Raw genomic sequence first — 15,827 nt, forward strand, 5'->3', positions numbered from 1 at the left:
AAATGTTATTCATGTCATCAAAAGGTTTTTAATATCAAGAGAAACTTTTCAGTTGGGTGTCCACAAACTTTTGACTGGTAGTGTGTGTGTATATATATATATATATATTTTTCAGATAGCCTTGTAAGTACACCTTTATTGAAATCGTTCCCATGGCTGGATCTGGAAGCTGTCCCAAGGTTGTGATGGACTTTAACAGGAAACGTGGCGAACACGTCACACACACACACACACGACACTGCTGCCGAACTTATTAACAAATTCAGAAAGACTGGAAGTGGACATCCATGAGTGACGTGGTGCTGGCAGACGTGGTCCCCCTACATATGGAGACACCCTGTATAATGCTTTTTAATAAGAAGAACCCCATAATTCTCACAGCTTGATTCTGAGCAGCATAATATTACCCTTGAATGTGTTGGAAAGCACACGTGGGAGTTCGGTATCCGGGTCTCTTGCCACATTAACACTGATCGCTTTAGCTAGTCTGATAAGCACACAGCTTCTGCTGCAAAACTCACTGGGTACTACATCCCTTTTCAGATTACTCGCAAATTGGTCTGTAATAGAATCGAAGCTGTTGTTTCTGTTTTGTGACGTCACAAACATGAGCTTGTTTAATTTCAAGGTTTTTTTTCATTGCAAACTGCACAATCTGTTTAGTTAACTCCTATAATAACCCCCCCCCCTCCTCATAATATCAGATATTGTACCTTTTTTCTCACAATATTGTGACACTTTTCTTGATGTATTAACATTTTTCTCAAAATATTGCAATTTTTTTCCTCATAAAATCAGATGCCTTTTTTCCTCCATATATGGAGACTTTATTCTAGAAATATTGGACATTTTTCTCGTAATATCAGATAATATGCCGATTTACCTCTATATATTATATGAAATATTACAACTTTATTTTCTAAATCTTATATTTTTATTTTTCAAACCGCAGCTTTAGTAACAAGCCCACAGGAAATAACCCAGTGTAAATCCTCCACACCGATAGATGTCAGTGTGCACTGTACGACTTCTTCGTCATATATATGGCTGCATCCTAAACGGCCGATACATTGGTCACGCAGTGCACTATACACGGTTCGGAACCTATTGTATTACACCCTAAATAGTGCATAGGGAAGGTGCATAGGCTGCGTTTGTGACTCTACACCTACGTTGATTTTTGAAACAGAAGCTAGCTTGGCTTGTCGATGATTTTTACAGTATGTTGAAGAGAGAACTTGATATTTCTTGTCATTTTATCCATAGTGTTCTTTTACTTCATATTTGACCAAGGATGTTTAAAACAAAATGGAAGGTTAATTTTGCGGATTAAAAAAAAACAAAACAAACAACAAAACAAACGAGATAGCAACACAAAGCTGTGCAGGCTAACTTCTTAGCTTAGCTTAGTTTAGCTTCGCCGGAAATCTATTATTGTTCACTGTTTAACAGGAAGTCAGCTCTACAGCGTTGTTTTATATTCAGTTTAATGTCGGAGGCTATATAATTGAAAAAAGAAACGAGGTTAGCTCAGTTGACACCGCTAGCATCCTGGGTGCATTCTCGGTGCATATTCAGCTACCCTGCTAACATGTAGCTAACTTTTATATAATCTAATGTGAAGCTCAGTGTGCCGTGCTAAACCAGGGGTTTACAGTACACCTGTAATCCAGGTGTACACCAACACGGCTTGAAATATCATGGCTAATGTCAATGAGATGCTTTTAATAGCTAATAAACACGACTCGCTTGTATAGTGTAAATCTCAGTGCCACTTGTTTTTCTTCCAGTTGGTGTATTGGAAACTTTGGCCGTCTTTGATAGCGTCAATGAACGTTCATTTCCCCTCGACGTGCTAAGACCTTCTTGTCAAATCAATAATGAGCAGCGCGGTGAGTGACGGCTTTGCCCTTTTGTTACCCACGTGATCTGAAGGCATCCACCCACGTGACTTGCACTGATTACATTTAAACCGTGCACGTGGGCTGGGGTCTGCCTTTGTTTACCTGTGTCGTCTCACCTGTCTTATCTGCTAACCCAACTCAAACACGGGTTTATTTATTTTTTTAAACGTTCTGTTGTAGACTCAGAGGAAAAGACGGACGACTTCCACTTCGTGTTCACGACGCAACAGCAAAAGGAGCAGGACACAAATGTCTCAGGCCTCGATGGAGACCATCGATGTTCTAGAAAGCGACAGGTTAAGCAGTGAGTTTACAGAAGTTTCTCCAGGTGTGATAATGTGCTGGTTTGTTGGTACCTCCTACAGTAAGTGTACAATACAAAGACCTGTGGTGTGTCTCAACCAGTTTCCCTAGCTCCCTAGGCTGAGAACCAGTATATCGTGTACACGAGTTTGGGCACTGGTAAGGACCCTGGCTCACTGCACACTGGGACACTGATGACTCAACTTCCTGTGACATGGCTATGTACTCCTGTTGTAAAGCATCCCTGAAAAGTCAGGTGTAAATTTGTTCGCTTGAAGTCATGGTACTTCAAGCAGGATTGTGAAGTAGCTAGTGGATTTTATTTATTTAAAAAGTGAAAAGCTGCTGCTACGTGATGGACTGGATGAGTGTGTGTGAACCAGTGGGGTTAAAGGTGTTCGTATTCAAATGGTATTGTGTGGAATGCTCTGAAATGTCATCATGATGCACTGTTAAAACGCAGGGCCTTGTATGGTAGACATTCAACGTGAGCGGAGTTTAAAAGCCTGTATAATTATTTACGTTTACCAGCAGATTAACCGATTAGCGTCAAGGTCACAAAGGTCAAATGTCTGGAATGTGTAGCTGTTTTTTGCATCCTTACTACTTCAGTTGCTTTCATCATATCTGAAATGTATCTTCAGAGTATTTCTGGCATGAAAATTGGTAACAGGAAGGGCTACACTTGTTTTTATTAGGTTTTCGTGTCTGAATGCTGCCTTTATTCCAGATCATTATGTATTAACCCAATAGAAATGGGCAGATCAGTGTGTGTTGGGTATTGGGTCAATTCTTACTACTCCTTCTACCTTTTCTTTTCCTAGGTGAAGAGGTGGTAGACTTAACCTGTGAAGGGTCCGAGCCGGCTGTGGTTGATCTCACGAATAATGACTCGGTCGTGGTGAGTTGTTTGCTCTTTAACAAAAAAAGATCCATGATTTTGTGTCTTCTATTAAAATGGATTTCTTCTTTTTTATTTTTTTTAATTGAATGCTTGTTCCCTCCTTCTCCTGTTTACTCATTCTCATCACCGTGTGAAACCCAGCTTGTGGATGATGGTAATTAATCTTATTATTATTATTATTATTATTATTATTATTATTATTATTATTTTATGTCCTTCTAAAAACTGCTATTCAGACATCTTGCTCAGATAAATGAGTAGATGAAACGCAGTATTCAGATTGACGGACTTGTTTTACGCAACATTCGATTGGATTTTTATCTTTTAGTCTTTTGTGTCATGTCGTTCAGTCATGTGGTGATGAGAATTAGTCACATGGTGTTTTTGCTTTGGAAGGTGCGCAGAGCAGACGTACACAGGGCCCGGAGAGTTACGTGCTGAGCAGCGATGACGAGGAAGAGCCGAGTCAAAGTCTCAGTCCAGCTCTCCTGTCGTCACTACACGCGAGCGCAAGAGCCAGGTAAAACTCGCCACGTCAGGACTTTAAAAATGGTTTTTAACCTCTGGTGCTTATTGTGTTCTTTTTCGTCTCTTCTCTAAAATGATTAGAGCCTCTGTCTTTTTGGCTTCACCTTCATTCGCCTCGGAGGAAACGGTCAATTTGAAAAAACGTAAAAGATAAAAAGCATGGTTTTGTCTGCCCTTTTACAGGTCTACACCTGGAGCGGTTAGCTGCCCTGTGTGCATGGATGCTTATGCAGAGGTAAAAATGACCAAAGTCAAGTGAACTACACCAGGGTTTTTCCATTCAGCTGTCTTTTATGGGTTTTGTAAAAAAATATTAATTTTTTTTAATGGTATAATTAAATGTTGCTTGAGGTAGTATTTTTCTATAGGCGTAAATAAAGGGAAAATAAAATGGTGATGGAAACCATTTTATTTTAATTTTTTTTTTTCCCCCAAGTACATGATTACGGTAAATACAAGTATCCAACCGTTTCCTAATCCTCATGCTACTGGATTAAAATGGCATACTTCAAATACTTTAGATTATTTTAATAATAGGTCTCGGATTTGAAGCTTGGCTTTTGGGGGGGGGGAAATAGTTTGAGAGCATAGTATTTTTGTGGAATTTTTAAAATTAACGAAGATCAAAATGTGACAATTTTTCACAGCCTTCTTTGCTCATATTTACCAAGGGTGCCAATATTAGCAGAGGACACCGTACTGTCGAGTTTAAATAGCTTATGTTTTATTAGGTTCACAGCATGTAGCAGATCCCTCCATCAAGAGCCTTGCGTATATCAAAAACACATCCTCATGCTAGTTCACTAGGTCATGGACTAGAGTCCCAGTTTTTTTTTTTTTTTTTTTTTTTTTTTTTTTTGTGGCACAAGTTTGAACCAGTCGTTTTTCTTTTACTTGCATTAATTAAATAATATGAAAAATAAGTGAGCTGACACAAACCCATAGATCAAGGGAAATAAAAATAAATCATTCAATTACGACTAAAGAAATGGTGCCGCACGAACAAATGACCGATTGGTCCGTCTTTGCATAGCCGAAAGCCCTTAACAAATGCTTGAGCTGATGGAAGATTTAGCTCTTGATTTATTATTATTCATCTTGTATATTAAATATTTTTATTGGCATAGAAGTGAGTCCAAATATCTTCCACTTCTGCCTTTCAATCTTTACCCTGATTGTTCATTTCTTGCTCCTACTAGCGCTCACTTGTACTTCTATAGAGTTTAGTGGGTGTCGCTTCATGCACATGAGCCGTGTCAGGAGCGCACTTTCGCAAACAAACGTTTGTAAATGCAGTGGAAAAGTTTAGTTCAGTGTAGCTTGCGCAAACATCTACATACGTTAAGACTGATCAAGGAGGCCTAATGGATGAATCTAAAGCTACCAGTGGTACAAAAACTGCTTCTCACCTGAAACCTTTTTATTGTATATATCTATATATCTATATCTATCTATATATCTTTTCCAGATCATTGAGAGCGGACGGCTCATGGTCTCCACCAAGTGTGGCCACCTGTTCTGCAGCCAGTGCATCCGCGACTCCCTCGCCCGGGCTCACAACTGCCCCACGTGCAGGAAGAAACTCACTTATAAGCAGTATCACCCCATCTACATCTGAGACGGAAGGAGACATTGAGGTTTCACTGTCCTGTGTAACCAGACCTGCACTCGTACAGTTTATCTGTCTCTGCCAAACTCCTTCCTAAAAGCTGGCACTGTACTGTACATCACTTGAGCTTTTTAGTATCATGCATTAGTGGGTTAATATCCACAAAGGTAAAATCTGATCAAGGACTCGGAACGAGAAAGCAGTTAAATTCTTTGTAAAGTGTTGCTCTTAATGTTACGTTCATGCACTAAAATATTGGTTCCTAGTGTGACATGTGATGTCCTTTACTGTATTTCACGGGAATCTGTAGCCAGAGCACATCTGTGTGTGTGTGTGTATATATTCTTAGGATGAAGCAAAAAATAAATGCTTAAAAATGATGCACTCGGCTGCTTTCTACCCAGCTCGCTGTCATTATGCCATGTAGGACCCGCCATGCCTGTGTTTCACCGTCAGACGGACCGAATTTACCATCTGCTTTTAGCTAATCATTGCAATCTGTTGAAAGAATTGTGCAGTTGGTCTGTTCTTCCATGAATACATTCACTGTAAATATTTGTATGTATGACATGTACAAAGATCTAGTAAGTTAATAGTAAGGAATGTGTAAGCTTCTTCTAATAAAAGATTACCTTGAATGCTTTCCTTGGGTCAAATAAGATGGAACTGACATCAGAACAAAATCAAGACAGGGCCTTGTTTATAAAAAACAGATTAGCCATGTCTTCCTTATTTACGGTACAGGAAGTGTGTTTATCGTCAATATCCGTCAACACTGGTGGAGTCACTTTACAAGGGTAAATCTCGAAGTATTTTAAAGTGTGCCTTCCCCATGACCCCCACCCGTAATACTAAACGTCAATAAATTAAATGCTGTAATGTTTGGGGACGTCTTCCTGTGACGGTACACAAGTGCTAACTTCTCATGGGAATGACTAAAACGCAACAAATTAATAATCGAATTGCTAAGTACACCACAAAGGTTTCAATAGGAACACATTTGCAGTGTTTCAGGGTGAACTTTTCCTTTTAAACTGTTGCCCACACCTTCAGCACTCAGCCGTGTGTCTGCTTGGAAGTTCCACAAGATGGCGGCGTGTGTTGTGGGGAAAGGAAATCGAGAGTATTCCTGTTAGATTCTAGCGCGTGTTAGACTCAAACAACCTCCATCTGGTTTTTCTGTTAATTCTTCTGCTCTCAAGATATTACAGTCCTATTATCAATTCCTATTATTGGTATGTATTGGAGGTAATAAAAAGGATACCTCTTCTGGTGAACCCTCTCCCCCCAAAACAAGAGAAACCGTCAAAGAATTTCTAATGGTTTCAACTACAAATACCATTACGAACCATTATCATTATTGGTCCTTAATGGTATCCACTGGACATAACATACCACCAGTGGAAGTTTAACAAATGACCAGTAGAGACAAACAGGGACCGTTACAGTTTCCATTACAATTCCCATTATAACCAGTTAAACCATTACAAGCTCTATGAGGGTTTCTATTGTTTTGTTTGTTTCAGCAGGGACATAAGCTGAGGTGTTTTGAACGATTGAGGTTGTAATTAAATCCATTCAATTCATACGAGCAATCAAACGAATAATTAGAGTAATAAATATATATATAAAACCTTGATAATGATGAGTGAGTTGTGATAATATAATAATAATATAATAATAATAGTGCATATGTGTGTATGCTTATATAAGAGTGACATGAAGTGAAATCCAGGCTTCTAGACTAGGTCAGTGCATCATATTTCCAATAGGAAGTGATTTGGGACGCGGCCATACTCTACTATCGTCTATAAATAACGTGTTTATAAATCGCAGCTCTCTGATTGGTTGAAAGTTAGGCGCGGGGCGGGGCGTCGCGCGGACTGTACAATGCAGTGTGACGGTACGGCTCGTGCTGCTGCAGGGCTAAATAATCAGTTAAGTGTAAGTTTAGTCAGAGGAGTCCAGTGCTAAGTCTTATTGTTTATTTGGTTGGAGTTTGGGTGAGTCGGAGTGTTGGGAGTTATCTCAGTAAAGAAGTAAAGGTTTGTCAGGAGCAGACACAGCGAAAGTAGAACAAATCTCTGGTCAAATCTCCAGAACCGAACTGCAGGCTTGTCGCCTCCGGTTACCGTGCGCGCGAGACTGACTGACAGCCAAAAATATCCCTCAGCGCCTGGTTTATTTACACATAACGTTCATTTAATTACAGAAAAAAAGAGAAAAAAATTGAAGTGTTTATTCCGTTGGTGCTCAGGCAGAAAAAAAAGCAGTTTGGATTGTTTTTGTGACTTGGATTTTGGATACTTCTGAATAAACAGGACCTTTCATTTGCCTGGAAAGATGTGAGCCTGGGATCTGATCAGGAATAAATTCTGAATAAATTCTCTCAGCACTTGGTAAGTCTTTATATATATATATATATATATATTTTCTTCTTCTTCTTCTTTAAAAAAAAAAAAACACATTCTGTTTGCATTAGAAATGCTAGTTTTGAATAGTTTTTTCATGACGAAAGTAAACAAACCTACTGGAGGTTAGTCTTCACATTGGTGTTGCTCATGTCTAATCCCCACATCAGTGGAAAACTTATTATAATAACACTATGTAATAATGTTACTGTATTATAGCTCTTTTTTTTGTTTTTAAAGGGCTTCTTGACTCAACTCCAAAGTAAAAATCTGTTACAAGTTACCTCTTTTTTTTTTCTTTTTTTTTTTTTAAAAAACAAACAAACAAAAAAAAAACTTTGCCCTGCATTAACAAGAAGATTTTCTTTACTCACTGAAAATGTGTTCATACTTTTCTTTTTCTTTTCTCTCTCTCTCTCTCTCTCTCTCGGACAGATTCAAGAAGCCTTTCCTACAGACATCATGGAGCTTCTGTGGATCGTCCTCGCTCTTCTCGACGTTATTTACATGACTGATTGTGCTCGAGGTGAGTGAACACGCATTTCTAGACGGTCTAGATCGACACATCGAGAATAAGGACGTCTTGACGCTTGACACGGAGTAGGATTCGGACTTTCGTGAATACGAAAGCGAGTTTATGTCAACGCGTTACGTGGGTCCGGTCGTGTTTCTGAGAGAACGCGGTGTGAACACTGTCACATGTGACCGTCGGGCGTTCAGGTAAACATGAACGGAAAATCCTGGATAAGGAGAAATATTCTGATCATCATCATGATCATCGTATTAAACACTAAATACTCGACGTAAATGTGAGAAGGTAAGTTTAGATCGAATCGAGCGTTCTTTAATCCCGAGAGTAAAAGCAATAAAACGTCGTCTTCCTTTTTTACGCAAGATTTACGCTCCCTTCCTGTCATATAGTCAGTAGTCTAAAATAAACGGCGCTGTATAGTCAAGTAGAGCGGAATGAGAATTTATTTCCTGTCCCTCTTCTACCTGCATGAGGTACGTTGAAATTCAACCATGCAGGCTTCCTTGAACGTCTTTGTCTCTGGAGTTCAAGACCAGGTTTGGAGCTGAGAGGCCTTCAAAGGTCCTCACTGGCTTTGTTTCACAGAATGCGATCCTCTCACATTAGCCAGTCTCCGGCCTTCCTCCCTTTTTTTTTTCTTCTTCTCTCCTTCCTCGAAACGAGCCATCGTTTCCATTTAGTGGTGGCTGAACGCAGGCCGAGGCTCCTGATGGGGAGATAGCACAGCTCAGTGACTCCACTCCGTCAGGGCTGCAGGTGAAGCGTGAGCAGCCGAGTCTCTCTCTCTCTCTCTCTCTCTCTCTCTCTCTCTCTCTCTCTCTCTCCCCCTCTTTTTTTTTTTTTTTTTTTTTTTTGCCCTTAGCATACGTCTCAGACTCAACAGTGAGGAAGGAGGGGGAGGCCAGAGGAAAGGACGGAAAGAGAGCGAGAGCAAAAGAATCCGAGCAGATCGGATCTGCGTCTCAGAACAATGTGGCATTCACGGTCGCAGGGCCGCAGTCTTCACGGAGACGCGTCTCCTAAAGTAAACAAAAAATGTCACAAGCAATGCGATTAGATGTAGCAGTTATGTTCGTTTACCACAGGATTTGGACAGATCAGCAGCGACTTGTTGCCCGGATCGTATCGGAGCACGTACCCGTAGGCACGCTTGATACGGAGAAGGGAAAAAGAAGCAAACGGACAAAAGTCTGACTTTATCGTGTATGACTTCAAGCAGTCGTCAGATGTTAGAAATCGGACGTCGCCGCTCATCTGGTGCGATTTGATACTTTTCACAGTTCCGTCAGTTTTTTCCCCCCCGCGAATTCTCACACCGTCACACGGCGGATTTCAGAACGCGGCGTTTCCAAATCGGTTCACGACGCCTAAGCAAACTATTTATTTATTGATACGGTCCAATAAAGCCGTTATATTAGACCTACATACCGTAGAACGGTTCTCATATCGTACAGATGGACACATCACTAGCTCGGGCGCCCGGGATAAGCAGATTTAGCGTCCGGGCCGCTTGTTTCCATTTATTTATTTATTTATTTATTGAAGCAAGAAATCGTAAAAAAAAAAAAAAAGCTTTACTTCTTATTGACTAGCAAAACAAACGTTTTGATTGGGCATGCCGTTCTATTGAATATCGCTTCACCTCAGCGGTGTAGTTGTAGTGCCTGCTCCTCGTTCTGAATCTCACCGCTTGTTGGACTACGCACGTCATCCGGCAAGGTCACGAGCTCTGATCCCGAGCTACCCAAGCTAGATCTGAATTAATGCGCACGGCTAGCTCACCACGTGTTCTTATATAATATTGGCGACCATTTTAGTGGGCTAGCTAAATCTCTTCACGATTCATTCTCTTTAGAACGTAATCGAATACAAGAGCGGTCAAATAAATGTTATATTATTAATTTTTTTTTGTTTTTTGTTTGTTTTTTTTGTTGTTTTTTTTGCGCTAGCCCACTAGGCAAGTGGAAGCTCCAGTGTTCGGCCCAGTTCGTCTCATTCTCAATCTCATTCCCTCGGCTAAAAATCGGTTTGCTAACATAATGTAATAAGGTACAGAGAGCTAGTTGGATAGTGTAGTGACTCGGTTGCTTAGTGACCATGAACGCCTGTTCTGTCCAGCATCGTCGCCGAGGTTTTTATTACGTTATTAATTTATTTTCGCTGTCGCCGCTACACGAACACCGATGCACATCATCTCAGATGACTAACATTTTCCGTTAGCTCTCGGCTCCCGTTGACTTGAGCTTACGCAACGCTTCCGGACCCGAGCATCTCCCGACTCCATCCGCTCGCCGTTCCTGCTAGCGTGAGTTTGTGCGCGTAGCGTGTATCCAAATCCCAACTGAGTCACGTTTTGGCAAACCCTACCAGAAGCATGTTTAAAAGTCCCACGTGGAGTTTAAGCAATTTGTTCACGCAGCAATAAAGCGAGCGTCGTCTCGAAGCAGAGTTTGTAAGACCGGAGAAGTTTAGAACCGTCTGTGTCCTGTGGATTTGAATCCAGCCGAGCTCGCCCGTGTCGCGCGGAGTGTCGCCGCGAATCGTTTACAGCCCAGTTTACAGCCCAGAGGTGAGAAATGGAGAGAGACACCGAGCGCGTTCGCAGGCGCCGGTCCGGTTTGTTTATGCTGATCTCGACCACCCTTGAGGCGAACGTTTTAAGGAGGTACAAATCACAGGCTTAGCAAAACACTCGATCGAATCAGTGAACTTTCATGTAAGACACGATTAAACGCCACGGGGGGGGGGCACGAGAATTGCAAAGAATGAATACGAATAAATAAATAGAGTAAAAAAGGTGAAAGCTTGACCGAGAGCTAGACGTTTGTTCACCCCATGTTTCCAACTCTCTCGCTTTCCCTCCCTCTTCCTCTCCCCTCTTTGGCCGTTTATCACTAGTGAAAAGCCAGGGGTGGGGGTTGGGGGGCGGGGGGTTCATTTAAGCGTGTTTAAGATACATGGTGTCACAGTTGGCAGCCCTCATTTATCTCCAGAGCTTTTACTTTAAGGTCTTAAGTTTGTCAAAACAGCGTGATCTCGAAAGCCGACTGTTAACGATTACGTTTTTTTTTTTTCTCCTTCTTTCTTTCTTCCCCTTCTTTTCTTTTCAATTTTTCACTTCTGGTCTGATGTAGTAGTGACTCGTCTCAGTCTGTTAACGTTGTCACGGTGTGCAACCTTACACCCTAGTAAACGATTAACGCAGAGGTTCGTCACAATAAATTCACTAGTAACGAATTTTTAAGAAAAAAACAAACAAAAAAAAAACGTAGCTTAGAAATAATATAGAATTAACTACAGGGTTTTTTTTTTTTTTTTTTTTTTAAAAAAGAAAGAGTGTGTTAATAGTGGTCACGTGTTACTCTGACCAGTCTCGCAACGCTAAGCACTAAGGAAATCACCTCTGTGTAATGTAAACGAGCGAAAGTAGAGCGCGTCGGGATCCCCCGGTATGACCAGGAAGTTGAGAGGAAACTGAGGAAGAACTCTGGTTAAGTGGACCCAATAAAGCAGTTATAGAGAGGCCAGATGCTGTTTACATAAGAGCTATGTTCATGGCACCTAGTCTCATTAGCAATAGACTGCAAGGGACATTCTTCAGTAATGAAGCGGAAAAACATTAACAGGAAGAAATCTGGTTTGCTGCACGGAGGAAATGTTGCCGTGAAGCACCGTGAAAGAGCAAACCACTGCAGATGAACCAGATAAGACGCCCAAGATTATGAGTTTGGGAAGTCATTTGGAATAAGTGTAATCGTAGGCCATGTGGGGCACGGGGGGGTTTAAGCAAGCGTTAAGAGAGTCCGAGTGGAAGCGATAGGAGGAGAGACGCACGGCGGCTCGCGCTTTTGATGGACGACGGCGGTCCGTCGGGTCGTCCGAACAGACGAAGGCTTCCTCCGCCGGCCTGGTCGCCTTGTGATGGCATGACGCCGGTACGGGATCATGTCGCTCCGTGGGGGAGGTTCGACAGACCGCTCGACAGAATCAGCCCGTACAGGCGGTTTTATTTCGTGATTGTCGCGTAAAACTTTTTTTTTTTCCCGCTCCATTCGGCGATATCGCAATTCCAGGAAATTGTTCGCAGCGACGAGACTTTTTTTTTTTTTTTTTCGGTGTTGCGTTCGTTTCTGCGAACGTTTTTATTTTTATTTTATTTTATTTTATTTATTTTTTTAAAACAACCGTTCAGCTTAATTTCCAGAAAGTTGATGGAGATGCTGTTCTTCTCGGTAATAAGGAGTCTCCGTGGAAGCCAGAAAGTAGAGTGAAACAAATGGTGTTAAATAAATAGATGGATAGATAGATAGATAGATAGATAGATAGATAGATAATAAACGGGAAACGAGAAGGAACGAAAGCAACAAACGGTTCTAAATACACAACTGGGAGTAAGTCAATAATAAAGCGATGACCGTAACTGGACATGAATACGTAAATAAATAACCATATAAACAAACAGACGATCAAAGCAAAACTTTATAGACCAAAGCTTTTCCATATGCGAGAACCATACAGCAGTTTCTCAGCTCTTACTCTCAAACGTTCCTCTCCCTCGATCCCTATCTCTCCCTCCCTCCCTCCCTCCCTCCCTCCCTCATTTGCTCTCCGTTCTTTACCAGTGTACAGGAATTGCTGTTAAGCCCTGACGCGTCAATGGCTCATTGTTGTGAGCTGGTGGTCTGTGTTTGTCCAGTCCTCTGCAGAAGAGGTCACGGGTCAGAGCGGACGAGCAGAGAGTGGGCCAGGTTAGGTCACATGCCTGACCTCTCACCAGAGGTCTTACAATAACATGTCAGATCTCCCCTGGTGTACGCCCGTGTGTCCTGGTTTTTCCGATATCGCCGTCTTCCTTCCGCCATTCTCTGGCTCTTTCGCGTCCGCCTCCCGCCCCCGCGCTCCCAGCTGTTCGTTTGGGCGAGATGCAGACGAGATGTTGAAAAGGCACGGTCCAACTGGAGACAGCTTTTCTTGTTTTCTCTGGGATTTGGCATGTCAGTTTGTGTCGAGGCCTGCTCGCCTCCAGCAGCTGTGTGTATGTCATGTGTTGGTGGAGTGCTCGCGAGCGGCGAGAGAGCGAATGCCACACCAGCCTCAAACAAAACAAGGCACGCACATGATTGATGGCCTTTACCTCGTACGCTTGCCCCCCCCCCCCACCCCCACCCCGTAAAGCGCTCCCTGTCGCCACGTAGTCTTTCACAAAAACAGTTTTGTCCTTCGCACAGCATAGTCCGCGAATTCACCGAGGTGAACGCAGATCACGAACAGGGGAGTCCGAAGTCAGAGCTTTTCTTCCAAACGCTTACCAAGGGCGCAAACCGAGCGAGCCCCGCGTTTTCAAAATCCGCCGCAGATCCGTCAACGTTCGGCCGGAGCCCTCTTCGATTCACGCGCGTCAGAAACGAGTACAGCTAAACGTACACTCCCGACAAACCGGTTTACGCAGCGAAAAACCAACACTCTGCGGTAATCCTGCGATGAGTCTTATTCGAGATCTAAGACCACTGCCCAAGGACCCGATCGGGTCGGGTTGTGCTGGGGTCTAAACTCCGTAACCCCTGAGCCGACACTTCGTATTGACTCGACGCGTTGATTTTTCAACCCTAGCCCTAGACGTCATCGTTTATCAGGGAGAAAGTGCAACAGCACGTTTCGGACACTACCGCGGGATCCGTCGATACGGCACGCTCGTTTGGACGGCGCCGGAGAAGCTCTTACAAAGAATTCATTTCACTTTTATACGCATCGCAGTGAAACGTTCTGCACGCTTGTGCTTCAACTCTTTAAGAGGTATTTCAGCTTCTTTTTTTTTTTTTTTCTTCCATTCCCCTCCCGTGTGTGATTTTTCCCGCAACACACACATACCTGACTTTTGGAAACGTAAACCGAAGAAAGCTATCGGCTCCAGAGCGTTACATTCCGGATGCAGCGTGTGTGCGATTCCCCTCTCGGCTATTTGCACACTGGTTTTTTTTTTTTTTTCTCCGTTCTATAAACATCGTGATGTATTCATCCATTCCAGGCGTATCCTTTTCAAGGCCATAGGATGCCTGTACGTCCTCAGACTGCACGCATGGCCGTTCCGATTGACCTTAATCGTGTTCACGGCGTCGGAACTACTTTTCTGCGCGCCAGGTGTTGTTTCTTTCATGCATGTCTACGTGCGTTAACGATGCCAAGCCACCTGCTTGTGATTGTTTTAATGGAAGCGTTTTGTCGTAATCCTTTTCTGTTTGTTTAATAGTTTTGAAGCAGGTTTGGTAATCCATTCATTTATTTATTTATTTTTACTCGGTACCTCGAGTATCAGTGGCTTCTCGTTTTTTTTTTTTTTTTTTTGGGTGGGGTGGGGGTGGGGGAATCATCTGTCGTCCCATTGAAAAGCATAGCCAGCTGTTGAGGTCAGGGCCCAGCAGTCGGAATGTGTAAAGTGTGTGAGAGTTGTGGGAGTGGCCCGGGCCCCCGGGAATCCGACGCGATGGCAAGCGTGAGTGTGAGAGCCGCGTAGATCTGGCACCGGTTCAGCTTTACCAGTCCACAAACACCGAGCTTATACCTCGGCCATGGGAAACACACACGACATCAGAGCGGCGGCCCTCTCTGTCCTCCAGCGCCGGGAAAGAACGTTCTGGAATGAACGCGCTTGCACCTGTGGGAGTCCTCATCTGCTGCTGGCTCCAGTCCTTCTCTCGTCCCCATGAAAGATCTGGCGTGAGATGAGATGAGATGAGCTCTCTGCAAACACGTGCCCGTGTCAATTATACCACCTCAAATTCATTGCCCAGTAAAGCGCGGCTCCGCACAGGGCCCGCGCTACACGGCTTCGCTTCGCTTCGAAACGAGGTCTCTCCGTTAGTTAAAGGGAAGTAACTGTAACGGCGGACGGCAGATCTGTGCAGCGCGAAAAGGGGCGACGTTCAGCATGTACTGACAGGTACAAGTGCTACGACGACGGATTCATTAGAGACAATCTTCCAGGATCGCTGGCCACGTGAGCGGCGCGACTTTCAATGGACACTTTGTAGGGCCTGGCCTCGGCTCTCGGGTCAGGGTATTCTTCTCCCGTGGCGCCACGATGAATACGAGGCGAAACCGGGGGGAAGGGAGGCAGGCGGGGCTCTGATGGAAGTGCTACATGTGTAATTTTATCCAGGTACCTCACGTATTCAGGGCCCCTCACGGGGGAAAAAAAAACCCCAGGGCTGTAAACGCCTACATCAAGAACGTTATTGCATCGCGTGCCGTTTTCCCGTTTCCCCCATTTAAAAAAAAAAAAAAGTCAAAATAACACGAGGCGTCTGAATATTTTATAGTGTGCATTAAGAGCATACGCAAGTCTGCACCTGGGACACGGCCCAAACGTCAAAACATCATCGCTCTACGGTATGCACAGCTGCCAATTTCTGATTTCAAGAGCTCAGGCCGGAATGTTCTCCAGCCCTCGCCGTGACCGAGCTAATGACTTCCCTTACGACTTCAAGTCCGTATGACCAAATGTCCCGCTCGAGATTATACCTCAGCATTAAGACGTCGGTTTGTTTGCACGTCCCGGCGCAGCGCGGCGTGTCTTTATCGCCCGCGGAACGCGTCGTCGAAACCTTTCCTGACGGAGACCCGCGCCGAGCGAACCGAG

The 15,827-nt window shown here is 43.4% G+C and overlaps 2 protein-coding genes across 5 annotated transcripts in view; both read left to right on the forward strand.

The window, feature by feature from the left end:
• Positions 1–1,080: 1,080 nt before the first annotated feature.
• On the forward strand, positions 1,081–5,886 carry rnf4 (ring finger protein 4). 3 transcript variants are annotated; one of them, XM_017475168.3, is made up of 8 exons: positions 1,081–1,220; positions 1,791–1,892; positions 2,085–2,232; positions 3,032–3,108; positions 3,253–3,265; positions 3,508–3,631; positions 3,823–3,874; positions 5,108–5,886. In XM_017475168.3, exons 2-8 carry the CDS (start codon positions 1,881–1,883, stop codon positions 5,255–5,257), a joined length of 576 nt encoding a protein of 191 aa, XP_017330657.1. In that variant the 5' UTR covers positions 1,081–1,220; positions 1,791–1,880; the 3' UTR covers positions 5,258–5,886. The 3 variants fall into 3 exon arrangements, with proteins under 3 accessions (XP_017330657.1, XP_017330658.1, XP_053538281.1); XM_017475169.3 differs by having other exon boundaries at positions 1,082–1,220; positions 2,085–2,208; XM_053682306.1 differs by lacking the exon at positions 1,081–1,220 and adding an exon at positions 1,244–1,524.
• Positions 5,887–7,122: 1,236 nt separating this feature from the next.
• The window catches only part of fgfrl1a (fibroblast growth factor receptor like 1a), a 41,170-nt gene continuing 32,465 nt past the window's right edge, over positions 7,123–15,827 (forward strand). Inside the window, exons 1-2 of one of the 2 annotated variants that reach the window (XM_047157012.2) lie at positions 7,123–7,647; positions 8,095–8,185. In XM_047157012.2, coding sequence (XP_047012968.1) covers positions 8,122–8,185 — 64 coding nt within the window. In that variant the 5' untranslated portion in view covers positions 7,123–7,647; positions 8,095–8,121. The remainder of the gene's footprint in view (positions 7,648–8,094; positions 8,186–15,827) is intronic. The other variant, XM_017474919.3, reaches the window with a different exon arrangement.

Source organism: Ictalurus punctatus, chromosome 8, assembly GCF_001660625.3.
Source record: "Ictalurus punctatus breed USDA103 chromosome 8, Coco_2.0, whole genome shotgun sequence".
Lineage (NCBI taxonomy): Eukaryota > Metazoa > Chordata > Actinopteri > Siluriformes > Ictaluridae > Ictalurus > Ictalurus punctatus.

Coding starts and splice junctions, on each gene's coding strand:
- rnf4 (XM_017475168.3), top strand. Junction 2,233..3,031: donor GTTTACAGAAGTTTCTCCAG/GTGTGATAATGT, acceptor TTCTTTTCCTAG/GTGAAGAGGTGGTAGACTTA. Junction 3,875..5,107: donor GCATGGATGCTTATGCAGAG/GTAAAAATGACC, acceptor TATCTTTTCCAG/ATCATTGAGAGCGGACGGCT.